General features: G+C 45.3%; 1 protein-coding gene across 1 annotated transcript in view; it reads right to left on the bottom strand.

The window, feature by feature from the left end:
- Positions 1-12,048, bottom strand: part of UPK1B (uroplakin 1B) — a 17,219-nt gene extending 5,171 nt beyond the window's left edge. Inside the window, exons 1-6 of the mRNA XM_006030152.2 lie at positions 11,925-12,048; positions 4,927-5,014; positions 3,878-4,078; positions 1,840-1,914; positions 1,039-1,161; positions 245-424 (exon numbers count right to left, since the gene is read on the bottom strand). Of these exons, the coding sequence (XP_006030214.1) occupies positions 245-424; positions 1,039-1,161; positions 1,840-1,914; positions 3,878-4,078; positions 4,927-4,995 (648 nt within the window). The 5' untranslated portion in view covers positions 4,996-5,014; positions 11,925-12,048. The remainder of the gene's footprint in view (positions 1-244; positions 425-1,038; positions 1,162-1,839; positions 1,915-3,877; positions 4,079-4,926; positions 5,015-11,924) is intronic.
- Positions 12,049-12,894: the final 846 nt, after the last annotated feature.

Raw genomic sequence — 12,894 nt, 5'->3', positions numbered from 1 at the left:
GCCCCATGCCTCTATTCTGGGTATGGTAATATGGAGAAATTCTGAATACTTATCTTTCTTTGAGAAGGTAGGATAGCTAGTTCTCAGAAGGTTCTCAGTCTGGAGGTCTGGGCTTCCAGCTCCCATTGAACTGAATTGCACTGTTCCAACCATCATCCTCTTCCCAGCATATCACTGATTAATGCAATTTCACTCCAGCAAGATAACCAATTATTGAACATCAGATATGCAGAGGGATTCTTACCTTATCATTGTAGTAGCCAGAGACTCCCAATTTGCAGCCATCCAAATTTACAGGGATTCCTTGGACATTCATGACACAACACTGGCGTGGCCAAGGGAATTCTGAATCACTGTTAATGTTTCTGAACTTGGACATGTAGTTCTGCCAGTCAGACGGGCCATTCACACCACAGCACTCATGCTGGATTTGAGAGAGAGGGAAGTTCTTTGTAAAGACAAGGCTGTGGTATTATACAGGATCTGGGACCCACTCCCAATATTCCACAAAATTGATGCCATCCTATGGGTACTAGCTCACATCACAGGAGATAAATGCATTTGTGGGTGTGGGAATGTAGAGCACTGGCCAGTACTGGAGATACTAAAAGCATTATCTTGGGGACCAGCAAGATTGAAAGGCTGGAGGGATGAGAAAAGACTTCATTTGAGACCGATCCAATTTCAGTCCATACTGACCTAATGTTACTGAAAAGGCTTAGGGCGGTGGCTTTTAACCTCTCTCATTTGCAGACCCCTAAAAAAATTCAAATGGAGGTGTGGACCCCTCTGAATTGCAAGTGTGGGTATTCACATACTTGATTGATCATAGTCATCTTTTGTGGAGCCCTTACACATAGTCTGTGGAACTCTAGAGGTCTGCAGAACACAGGTTGAAGAAAAAAAAAATTAAATCAAATTACTGGTCTAGGGGGTAGGTGTGAAATTCTAGAGACACAAGGAGCTTGGATACCGTCTTTCATTGTGAGCTGTTTTTATTTGTTTTTTGTTTAATTAATTTTTTTTTTTTTTAATTACCTGAAGCATGAGGCGGTCCCATGTCCTGGTGACCCCTTCACTCATCCACTTGTCATCATTGTTGAGTGGCTCTGGGTTCTGATACTTCTCCAGCATTTGCTTCAGGAAGAGATTGCGAGTGAACTATAATATAAAAAACAGGGCAGGGTGCATACACCTTGTTAGGAGGTTCAGAAAAAGAGGGTTGGGGGGTCTGCCCCATTGGAAGCGAGCCACACAGTGTTTGGGGACCAACAAGTCTTCCTAACTTCTAGCATTAGATTGGATTTAAAACACAAAATAAAGTTAAATAAATCTGGCATAACCTCGACAGATCCTGAAGTCTAGCTTTTGAATGCTGTCAAGAGAAATTTCTTGAGAGAAGGCAGAGACAGATAATTTGTTGTGATTAATTCCAATGTAGAAGTTAACATAGGCAGTCTTTTCCCCTGCCATCAGTTGTGAGAACCCAGTTTTATCCACCCCCCACCCACATCAAGTCATGTCTTCCCTCTGCCCTCTACAACAGCACTGTCAATCTGTGTCTGAAAAATGTCATATGAAAGGCTCCATTAGCATTCGATCTGAACATGCATGAATAGAGCACCACATTTCCTGGATTGGAGGGATGGTATAAACACTCTAGAGACTGTACCATCCTTCCATTGGTTCGGCCCTTACTAAAGTAACTAGCCCTCCTCGGGTTTCCTTTTCTTCTGCCTGGAACATGTACAGAAGTACCAGAAGCTGTTAACGCTACCCCTCCACCCCTTTCAACTTGCACTCTCTAGCAAGAATATGCATGGGGAAACAGATACTCACAAAGTCTCGATGAGTTGCTGCTGTGATGCAAGAGGCCGTCTCAAAGGCATATGTGATCAACATCAGGATGATATACTGGGAGACAGCAAGAGTAGAAGGTACTGTTATCTCTCAGACCCAAGTTACTAGGAAGCAAGTCAAGGGATTGGCAGACTCCCCCAGGGCCAAGTCCAATCCCCTGCTGAATATCCCAAGCTCAATAAGAGAAGGTTCTGTCCTTATGACTCCAGTTTCAGGGGGAAGGGGGGGGGGAGGGCAACAGTATCAGGACATCCTGCTACAGTTCTAGAGGTGGCAGTTGAAACCTTACTCCATGCTCCTACCAAAGGTTACCTAAGCTGACCCACCTGAAAATAGGGCTCAGGTCATTTAAGCTGGACACTCAAAAGGCAGGACCTGATGCTGGCCACAGGATTCCCTTATGTGCCATTGGATGCAGAAACTGGTGGGCCTTAACCAGGGTATCAAATAGGCTTCTAATTCTAAGCAACTAGGACTCTGTTTGGGACAACCTTCTAATGACCACCACTCTGAAGATTAGGGGTTTTCAGTTCATTCATGGCCCTTTTGTTCTTGTGCCAGCCTTAGGCTGGAGGACAGAACTCATTCTCTTTTCTGGTGTTTACCCCCAAGACAGCAGTCAGATCCCCTTCTAGCCCATGAGTTTGCCACACTAATCAAGTACTGCTTTAGCCTCCTCTTACGATAAGCTCATTATCCCCCAATCATCCTAGCAACCTCTTCCGTTTCCCTCTCTTCAAACATGGGTGACCAGATCTGCACACAGCATTCCAAAAAGGATCTCACCCCTTTGGGTAATCTTACCATGGCATTAGTGATTCACCATTGTCCTGGAATAGGAAATGATCCTTTCTTGGAGGGGTTTGCCAGAGCTTCTGGACTGCCTTCCCTCAGTGCAGATACAGCTCCACTTTTTTCCTCTCTGTTCAGCTTTTGAACAAATTTGTTCAAAGGTCCCATTGATTAATAATCTGATCAGCACTACCTGAGAATACTAGTCCATGGCTAGTCTAATAGTTCCAAAGCACCTGCCCTCCAAAGCCACTGGTTGGGAAAAGGTTCCTTTAAAGTCACATTGACTAGCTGCTATAAAGGAACCGGGTCATTATTTTATGACATCCAATGGAAATTAAGGACATGAGCACTCACTAGGAGTTTACACTAAATGACCATGCCATGTCAATTCTATTTCTCTAGGACCACGTGAAGCATTTGCACCACATCTTGCAACATGCTGGCATACCAGAAATTAAGGAACAAGGGGCAACCCCACTGTCCAAGAACATGGTCCAGACAGCTGCAAAGCTGCCACAGGATTTTGCATGCAGTGCCTAGAGGTGGGGGAAGGTTGTCCCACCCACTAGATCTTCATCTAACTCCAGTAAAGCTGAGGTAGAGGAGAAGTGGGGAGTCCCTTTGGATGTGGGCACCTCCCCATCGTCAACACCACAGTCATAATAAGAAGTTTCCCTCTTTTGCCCTTTTGGTAGATTGTGGATTTGGTGCCATGGAATCCATCATGGAACCCCTGACCAAGAACTGAATGGAGAAGTGTGCCACTTGTTGGCAGATGAGTCTCTCACTTGCCTCCCATCTCCTGGTACGGATTCCTTTCTTCCCTCTCACAGCCTAGGATTGCTAACAGCCCCAGGAAGGGGTAGCCTTTGAGTTATAATTGTCAAGGCTATCAGTGACTGAAGGCCAGGCCTTTAATTGCTTTTTATTCATTCATTCAATTTATGTCATCCTTCCCAGTGAAGACTCAGAGCAGCTCACAATAAGAGGAAAAAAAACCCTGATAGAACAGGAGAGCAACAAAAGAACAAAACCTTTTAAAAGGTTATTAGAATACCTACCAAAAAAGAAAGAAGGGGAACAAAAAAATGAAAGATTCCTCCCCAACCAAATTATCTCAATCTAGCTTTGTTTGCTAAATGCATGCACATATAGGAAGGTCTTACTGTAGGCTCAGGCTAGCAGCTAGAAGATTTAGAGAACACCATATCACACCACTTACCGCCAGTAGCATTGCCCTATTTGACTTAATGACTCCAACGATACCAAGAACAGCCAGATTGAAGAGAGCAAAGCCAACAAATATGCCAATCCAGGCGGCACCATAGATGTCATCATTGTTTGTGGCTTCCAACAGAGGGTACAGAGTCTGCTGATCCGACACAAAGAAGATGCACTCTGCTGTCAATGCAATGCCGCACAACTGAGAACCAGAAATCAGAATCCCATTAGTTCAGGCCAGACCAGCTCAGAAGCCATACCACAACCGCTTCCAAGGAGAGCCTTTTTCAATCCCTGCCTCTTACGAGCACAGGTTTAATCATACTGGACTTAGAGACAGGTCTATATTATTCCAGCTGCATGTCTACCAGCATGGCCCCAAGGAAGCTCAGCCTCCTCCTTCAGATATTCAACTTGGTATACTGGAAGCTCTGAAGTCATCCCCAGGGACTACTTGCAAGCACCTTAGAGACCCAGTCTCAAGTGGACATTCTCCCCTTGCAGTGACCTCACCAGCAAACTTCCAGGTTTAGAACGTGTGTGCGAACAATGTGTAGGGCTTGCTTAGGGCTGTCCACCTGGAATCTACTACAGCTGCAATGGAAACATGCCAGAAGTGCTCTCCTATCCCAGACCCCTGTTCCCACAAGTCTTTGGACACTGAGTGTGCATTTTGGATTGGAACAGTTACACTGACGATTTTTTTTTTTTTTTTTTTTTTTTTTTTTAAGGGAAGGCATCTGTCTGGAAAGCAAAGGGATCAGGCTTAAACAGAATACATGTTTAAGCCTATTCTACTAGACAGGGTACTTGAGCCTTTGCTTCCTCCACAGGTCATATTATCCTCTCTTCCATGAAATATCCATCTGAAACCATTTGCTCACATGGTCTGTTCAGGTTTCTCTGATGTAGTGTTACATTTATCCTTCTTACATTACAAGGTTCATATAAAGAATGAGTCCATTGCTGGGATTTGCCTTGTAAAAAGAGGAACTGCTCTGGAGAACCCTCATACATCATCACTGTCCCTTACAGCCCTGAGCCACTTACCCCAATAATCACGTTGCCTAGAACTAGCAGACCTTGAAAACAGCGCACACCATTATCGCCTTTTGCCATCTTCAACACTTCATGCAACCTGGAGGGGGAAAAATAATAGCATTCAGAACAAGTCCAACAGGTTTAGACTAGAAAAAGAAATGATCCGGGGTGGGGGTGTAAAAAGAGACATCAAGGAGAACCAGCCAGGATGCCATCAACCTCCACTTATTTCCTTGCCCTGCCTTGGCGTTATAGGAAGTATTCAGGCAGCAGACTAAATAAAACTATATAATGCAACCCTTCCATGTTGGGTCCAAGTAAATGTTTACCTAGACTAACAGCAGCAAGTGGCAGAGCAATCCAAGCTTCTTATCCCCAGCTCACAGGGAGTTCACCAGCATTTTGTGGGTTGCTGGTGGCTTGAGCTTAATTTAGAATGAGATTTCCATCATTAACAAGGTACCAGCAACATAATTCCCCTTGCAGAAGGGCTGCTGACACCAGCACAGTTACACCAGTGGCTGGCGTACATGTGTAAACCAGAATAGCAATGCCTGTGTTGGACATACCTTGCCCTTCTGCTTGGAAGCAGTGTGTCCTTAGATCATGCTGTTCAGTCTGTAACCCATTTTCCTTCCTCCCAACTGCATTACACTAGCTTCAATTTCATAGTAACCCACTATATTCCATCACCCGTCCCCATTCCCCTTCCATAAAACTTTGTTCAAAGCAGAAATCTCTGGGCTTTAGTTCATAGTTACCATATACATCCTTGTGATGTTTCTCTTGGCAACTCATCCCCATCTCTACCACTATGAGCCTTTCTCCAACTATGTATACAGAGATGTGGCTGCCATGGTCTCTGGAATTGCCTGTTTTGGAGACCCTAAGGGCTGTAAGCATGGAAAGCCCGACTTCTCCCCGCTTACTGTGGCACACCCCAGGAGTGTATCTTGGTAAGCAGGCAGGAGCTCCCAAGGCTTGCTGATCCAGGAATTCCCAGAGTGCACAGAAATCAGCTCCTCAAGTCCCTGGAGCACCTGCCTGGGGTAGCTGCAGAGCATAGGGAGCTCCAAGCTCCCTTTGGTCTCCTGCCATAAAATGAGTGGATGTCTACCACAATAAAGCAGCACAAATTGTTATTACTTTTTGGCATGACCACGTATTGTGGTGACAAAGGGTATGGATGACCATTTGCTTTTGCTTTAGCCACCTCACTTGAGGTCCATTTCCACCCCAAATGTTCTCCTAGCTAGAGGTCAGCTTCAGTTCCCAATGTGAAGCCATGTAGTCACCTGAAACAGGATAGGTGTTCAAGCATGGAGATGCCAAGTCAGCTACGGATGGGACAAGGAAAACAAGCTGGGTAGCATTCCAGCCATGCTTGTCATGACATTGTGTCCTCACCCTAGGGCCTGGTACTCCTCATGGAACGCGTGCTCTCCAGAGGCAATGGCCACAGGGCCAACCTCTCTGGAGGAATCCAGCCAAGATTCCCATATAGAGTCCCTCTGTCAGGGAGCAGGGGTGGACAGGGAAGAACAGAAAAACCACTATGGTTTTATGGAGCTACAGCTGATCCAGGGTGCAAACAAGAGAAGGTGACTCAATCCCTCCTCTCCTAGAGAAATTATGAGAGCTGACATGTTCTCAGGTTTCCTCACTTCAGGAAACCATCCTGGGAAGTTTTAGAAGCATTAGTACAGACAAGGCCATGATGTCCACTATTAAGAGAGATATAAGGTTATCTTCTTTGCCACAGATGTCCTCAGTGTGGCTGCCAGGAAGTCACAGGAAGTTTTCTGGACAACAGAACACAGAAAGACATCAGGGATAAAGAGTAACTGGTAAGGCTGTGCAAAGCTTCAGATCACGATTCAGATGCTGGAAGCTTTAGGCTTTCCAAATCAATTTGGAAAAGATTCAGCAATTCGGCCATAGGGTATAATGGGGAAATCAATGAAATATCTGTAACTTTGTTGTCTTTTGGCTGATTCAGCTGAAACTTGCAGAAATGGTAGCCTCTGCTGAGTGCATGACACGTACCAAGTTTCAAGGTGATAGGTGCAGGGGTTTGTGGGAAACTGCACCCCAAATCCTTGCACAAGCACCCATGTCGTGAGTTCTGCCTGACAGCAGCTAGGGGTGCAGGGCTCCAGAACCCCCCTACACTGATCTCCTCAACAGCTAGCAGGCTTCATGGCCTCATCAGGGGCTAGCATGCCTGCAGCTTTCACCCTGCTGCACCTTAACACACACTGTCACCCATGTTACGAGTTTTGCTTGTCCGCAGCTTGAGGTACAGTTTCCCAAAAACCCTGCAGTTTTCATCCCCCTGTGCCTTCCCCCCGTGCCCTCGCCCCCCCCCCCCCCCATGAGTTTTGCTTTCAAGACTTTGAGGTGGAGTTTCCCAGAAACCCCTGCACCTATCATCTTGAAACATGGCATGTATCATGCTCTCAGCAGAGGCTATCGCCCCTGCAAGTTTAATCTGAAATCAGCCAAAAGACAACAAAGTTATAGATATTTAATTGATTCTCCATTATACTCTATGGCTGAATTGGCTCCAAATCTTCTGAAGCGATTCGGCCGAATAGAATTGGAAAAAACGATTCGGATCTCGAAATCGAATCTCTGGCATCCAAATTGAATAGTTCCCTATTCACACAGGCCTAGTAACTAGATCTACCAATTTCTGCCCTCTCTACAGCAGCTGCTGTGCTTGCACAACAAATTCAGACATAGCCAGAACACCATACTACTGCAGAAGCCAAAGTGTTAACAAAGAGAGACCTCAAGCATTTTACCATCATCTCATCCAGACTGTATCAGGACCCCTACCACAGCAGTGCTGCAGAGCCTGCCAAGCTGATGTTGGACAAGTTTCTACAGTCCTGTGGCTACTGTTAAGGCTGTCATCTGGTGGTGGCACTTTAGGACTCTGAAATTCGCACACTTAATTCCAAAGAGCCTTGTGCAACATTTCCTTGGCTAATAACAGATTGGGAGACAGAGTGGAAAGGAAATAAATCATCCCCATTAGTGCCTGACCTAAGCTTTTTATGCTTTACAGAGAAGGTGCAGGATCAAAAGAGGCCATGACTGGATCAAGCTGGGCCCCAGCCCAAACATATGAAGCTAGGCAGTTATTTAGGGAATATCACTTACAACATCTCCTTCATCCTCTCTAGTTAACTAAATTTCTTTGGTAAATGCTGGAAATACTGCCAGTAACACCTATACACATGCTGGATATCTGCTCCCACATGTGTCAATTGGCATGTGTGGAAACAGACCTGTTTAACTGTGTCTGCTGGAGCATGTTTATTAACATGCTCCAGCAGCCTCCATAACAGGTGTGTTCAGTGTCCCTGCACTTCAAAATGGCGGCAAGGGGGTTTTAACTAAAATCAGTCAAAAGGAGCTTTAGTTAAAAGCACCACTGCCACCATTTTAAAGCGCTGAGACACTGAATACATGTGACACTGCAAGCACTTTAATTGGAGCAGCTCTTGGAGCCGCTTCAATTTTAAAAAATGCACCCCTCCTGTTTGTGTAAAGATGCCTTCATGACTAGGCAGATCCTGCTTGCCCCTAGCCTGCAAATATTGTACACACAGAAGCCTATGAGAGTAAAGCAGGGATTTTCATGTGGAAGAAGGGTCAGCTTTTCAAAGGGCTGTATTCAGGACAGGATGAACAAGATTGAATAGATGGAGTATATCAAAGATGTAGCAAAGCAGGCATGATATAATGGGCCAGCTCTCCATTCTTTACTAGGAAAAATGTTCTAAAGGAAATTGAAGGCAAGAAAAAATTAAGTAGGCACAGAGAAGAGACCTTTACTAGGAGACCCTGGACTACAGTTACGTGGAGGCAGCATAGTGCAGGGTAAAGGATAAGCTGGATGTCTGGAAGCCTCTTGTTAAATTTTCCATACATCGGTAGTTTGGACAGGTCTTCAATCTAACTTAATACCTCTTTGAACAGAGGGTGGGGGTGGAGAAGTGGAGCTTTTGGTAGGACAGAGGGCAGATGACAACTTGTGGATTTCATGTGCAAGTCCTACCTGAAAGAGCAGGAAGGCCAACAGCTGGGTTGCCTCAACCTCCAGGGAAATCTAGGCCCTTAGTTTGAATGGAATCAAGTTCTTAGTTAAGGCAAACACCATCCCTGTTATGAGACACTCCTGCTGGACCCTACAGGCACTTTCACATGTACTCTGGGGTTGGGGGGAAAAGGGGTGCTTTAATTAGAGCTGCTTTAATTATAGCACCACAGCATCTCATGTATTAGCACCGCTGAACTTCAAAACAGGGGTGGGAATGCTTGAACTAAAGCTCATTCAATAAGCTTTAGTTCAAAATGGTGGCAGGGGGGCTTGAAGCATGGGACCACAATGGGGGCACCGATACATAAGATGTGGAGGCTGCCTGGAACAGTAATTACCATTCTCCAGCAGACTCAGTTAATTGAGTCTGCTCCACAGCACATCTACAGGCACCCTAGGGTTTGCCCATTTTAGGGATCCCTCCACAGTTTAGAGCCAAATGCACAGCTCAGACTAGTTCTTCACTGCTGCCACACAACTCACTATACTGTACTCCCCGCACCTGAAGACATCTGGCCACAACCCAGATTGCAGCCAATCTCTTTTCAAGAGAGCAGGCAAGACCATATCAGCCTTTCAGGCCACTGAAAGTGAAATGCCACTGCCCCAAACCTGCCTATCAGCAACTTAGGGATGGGTCTGTTCTTTTTATATTCCTGTAGCCTGTCACAGGATCAGATCTACTTTTCCTGATAGACCTTTGTCCAACCTGTTCTTAAAAGCATCCTGTTAAGACTACTCTACCACCTTCTAGAGAACCTGATCCACTATTCTGTTATTCTGATATTTAACCTAGACTATTTTTGCTACAAATTAAAATATTTTCTTCTTGCTCTCCATATCCACAAGGGATAAGTCTATTGGCCATTCTCCTCATGACTCTCTTACATACTGGAAGACATTAACCTCTTCCTCCGTCCTGCCTGTCCCCAGGTCTTTTCTTTTCTAGAAAGAGAAAGGTCAGTTCTTTCAGCTGTTCTCCTAGGTCCTGTTTCATCAGCTGCTTCTTCTGGTTTCTGTCCTGTAGACTCTCTCCAACCTACATTTGCCACCCATGTGGAAGGCTGACAAATTAAGCCATCCCCACTCAGTTTGGGCAGTGATCTAGATAGCAATGTATTCAACTCTCCCAGAGAGACAGGACCCAGGTGACCCACTAAGTATCAAGACCGTCACAGGTGCCTTTGAGGAGGAACCTGTAGGCAATGAACCTTATCTTTTAAGAAACTCAGCTGTCTTGCATTCTGCAAGCACAGCCAATCAAGCGGGCGGGGGGGGGGGGCTCGTGGCGTCGACCCGACCGAGCGAAGCGGGGGGGGGGGGGGGGGGGTGGGTGTTTGGGAAGATGCACCTCATCCACTTTCACCCTCAATTAAGCCATTATACTGGTATGCCTTCATAGCAGCTGCTGAACTTATTAAGCACTCCCTTCAGTGTTACTGTACAGGCACTGCATTCTTACTGTATGGGGTAAGTGGTGGGAGACAAGGGAGCCACTTATCTTATTGCTCATTCAAACCCCAGGCATGGATTCCAGATGCTTCAGCAGTTGCATTAAGAATCAGTCAGGCATAACTAAAGAAGCCAAGCCTCACAGCAGTGGAAAGGTTGCAGCTCACCCACCCTATGCTAACTTGCCCTTAGCCCCATTCATTTTGATGTGGCAAGAGACACACCTTCCTCACCATCTCTATTGAGCTGAGCCCAGATCACTAAACATGTCCCTTCAAGCACTGGAAAAACAGAGTGCTTAAGTGGGGTGAGAGAGAAAAAAAAGCCAGCCATGTGGAACAAACACTAAGGTGTGGCTCTTCATACTCTCACCCAAGGTAATAGCCATGGGGAGTTGCTGACTTCTCCCTCTGGTCAATGAGAGGGCTCCCAGGCTGAGTAGCTAAGCCTTAGCCCCAACAGGTCAGGGCTCTCAATAGCTTGAAATATGCATTTTTCATTAAAGGGGACTGGGAGTTAAGAGTTAGTGGAAAACAGAAGCCTTGAGGAAGGAAATAGAGAAGCAGCTTCTACTAAAAATATGTAAGGTAACTAGAGCTAGAGAGAGATGCAAGTTTTAAGCCAAAACATAGACTAACACATTGAATTCTGTGAACAGTCCAAGTAGTGCATTTACAAGCATTGTTTCATCATGAAAAAGTCATTGATTTAAGTAATGCCCAACACGGTAGCTTCATCCCCCAACCTGCCACCCTGACTCAACTGAAATGCACCCAGCTCCGTGGTGAAACAACTTGTTTTAACAGTATTCCAGCATGGGAAGGTTTAGAAGAAGTACAGGAAAGCCAGTCTGTGATTTCAGCAAGGAGACAGACAACCTCAAAGCATAGGTCTTAATTAATGCAAAGAACACTATTAAAAAAAAAAAAGAGGAGAAACTGCCGTGGAATAAATCTCATGAGAACGCTGGAACACCTAATAAGTACATCCTAACAATGAGGGATTTAGGAAATAAAGCTAGAAGGGGAAGATGGGAAGAGGGAGAAAGATTTTTCCTCTGATTAGCTCAGTTGAGCCACAACCCCACTTTAGGCTTCGCGCCCCCCTCCCCTTTCTCTGCAAAACTCACTGCCTCCCCTGACATGCTTAGTAGCACAGTTAGCTCTTTATCATCTTTTTTTTTCCAAAGGAAAAAGAGAAAGACTATCCCCCCAAGGAGCAAAATTAAAATAATGATCTCAAGGAAGCAGCCTGAAGGTAGAAAAGAAATCCTTAATAATCCCCTGCAGTTAACCCCACACAGTCACTAAACTCCTACTCACTTAATAGTGCTTCAGGACTAATATAAACCATTAAGCATGAAAGCTTCAGTCTTTGTATAACAGATACTTGTAGCTCAAAAACCTCATTAGAGGAAACACAGCAACCAAGGCAATTAACTCACCCTCCTTGCTGTGCTGTTGACTCCAACAAAAATCCACACACACCTGTAAAACACAGCAGCTCCCTCCCTTCTCAGCCTGATCTTTAAAGGGCCCAGGGAGCTTGAGAAAAGCAGTTTGTGATTGGTGGGGTGCACATCACGTGCAATGGACCTGTTCCTAGCCAAACCTGTTCCTCTCTTGGGATGGGACCACAGTGTCTGTGTGATGCTAGGTTGCGCTGGAATGCTGTTGTACTGAAAATGCCAGCACTGAGGGGTTACTATTTTATGTTCTATCAGGAATGAACAAGTGACTCACTCCTAAGAGATCTTTGAACTTTAAAGATGATGGATAAATTAGTAGCACCTACATATGACTAATAAGTATTGATGAACTGTTACTTTCATTAGTATTTGTGTCTACAGAGAGCATGTCTACAAAAGAGGGGAAAGGAATTTTTGAAAAGGGCCTTCACTAAGTGAGGATTGCAAAGGGTAGGGGAAGTAATCCTAATAGCTCTCTGCTCCATTTCTTCATGTTGTATTGAGAAAGCGGGTGGCAAGTTTGCTTAGGGTGGGGTTTTACATTTTTTTTTACTTGCTTGTTTTTTGGGTCCCCCTATTCAGGTATCATTTCCCCTAAGAATTCATAGATTGTAAGGCTGGAAGGGACCTCGGAAGATCATCGGGTCCAGCCCCCTGCACCAAGCAGGAAAGACAATTGGGGGGTCAGTTGACCCCAGAAAGGTGACTGTCTAGTCTCCTCTTGAAGACTCCCTGGATGACAGGAGAACTAGTAGTATCAGTGTTATGACTTCACACATTGACCCTGTCTTCTGTAGGCATTTCATTTTGCACACTTGGCCCTAATCACAACGTGGAAAGGTGTGTCAGTCTTTCCAGTCAGGCGCTGAGAGCTGGTCAACTGAGAGGGGACAAGACTGAGAAACTTGTGGGACAAAGGCTGTATCTCAACTTCTTTCCCCTGCCC

This window comes from Alligator sinensis, unplaced genomic scaffold (assembly GCF_000455745.1).
Source record: "Alligator sinensis unplaced genomic scaffold, ASM45574v1 scaffold344_1, whole genome shotgun sequence".
Taxonomy (NCBI): domain Eukaryota; kingdom Metazoa; phylum Chordata; order Crocodylia; family Alligatoridae; genus Alligator; species Alligator sinensis.
Note: the sequence above shows the minus strand (reverse complement) of the source record. Positions and strands in the feature narration are given on the sequence as shown.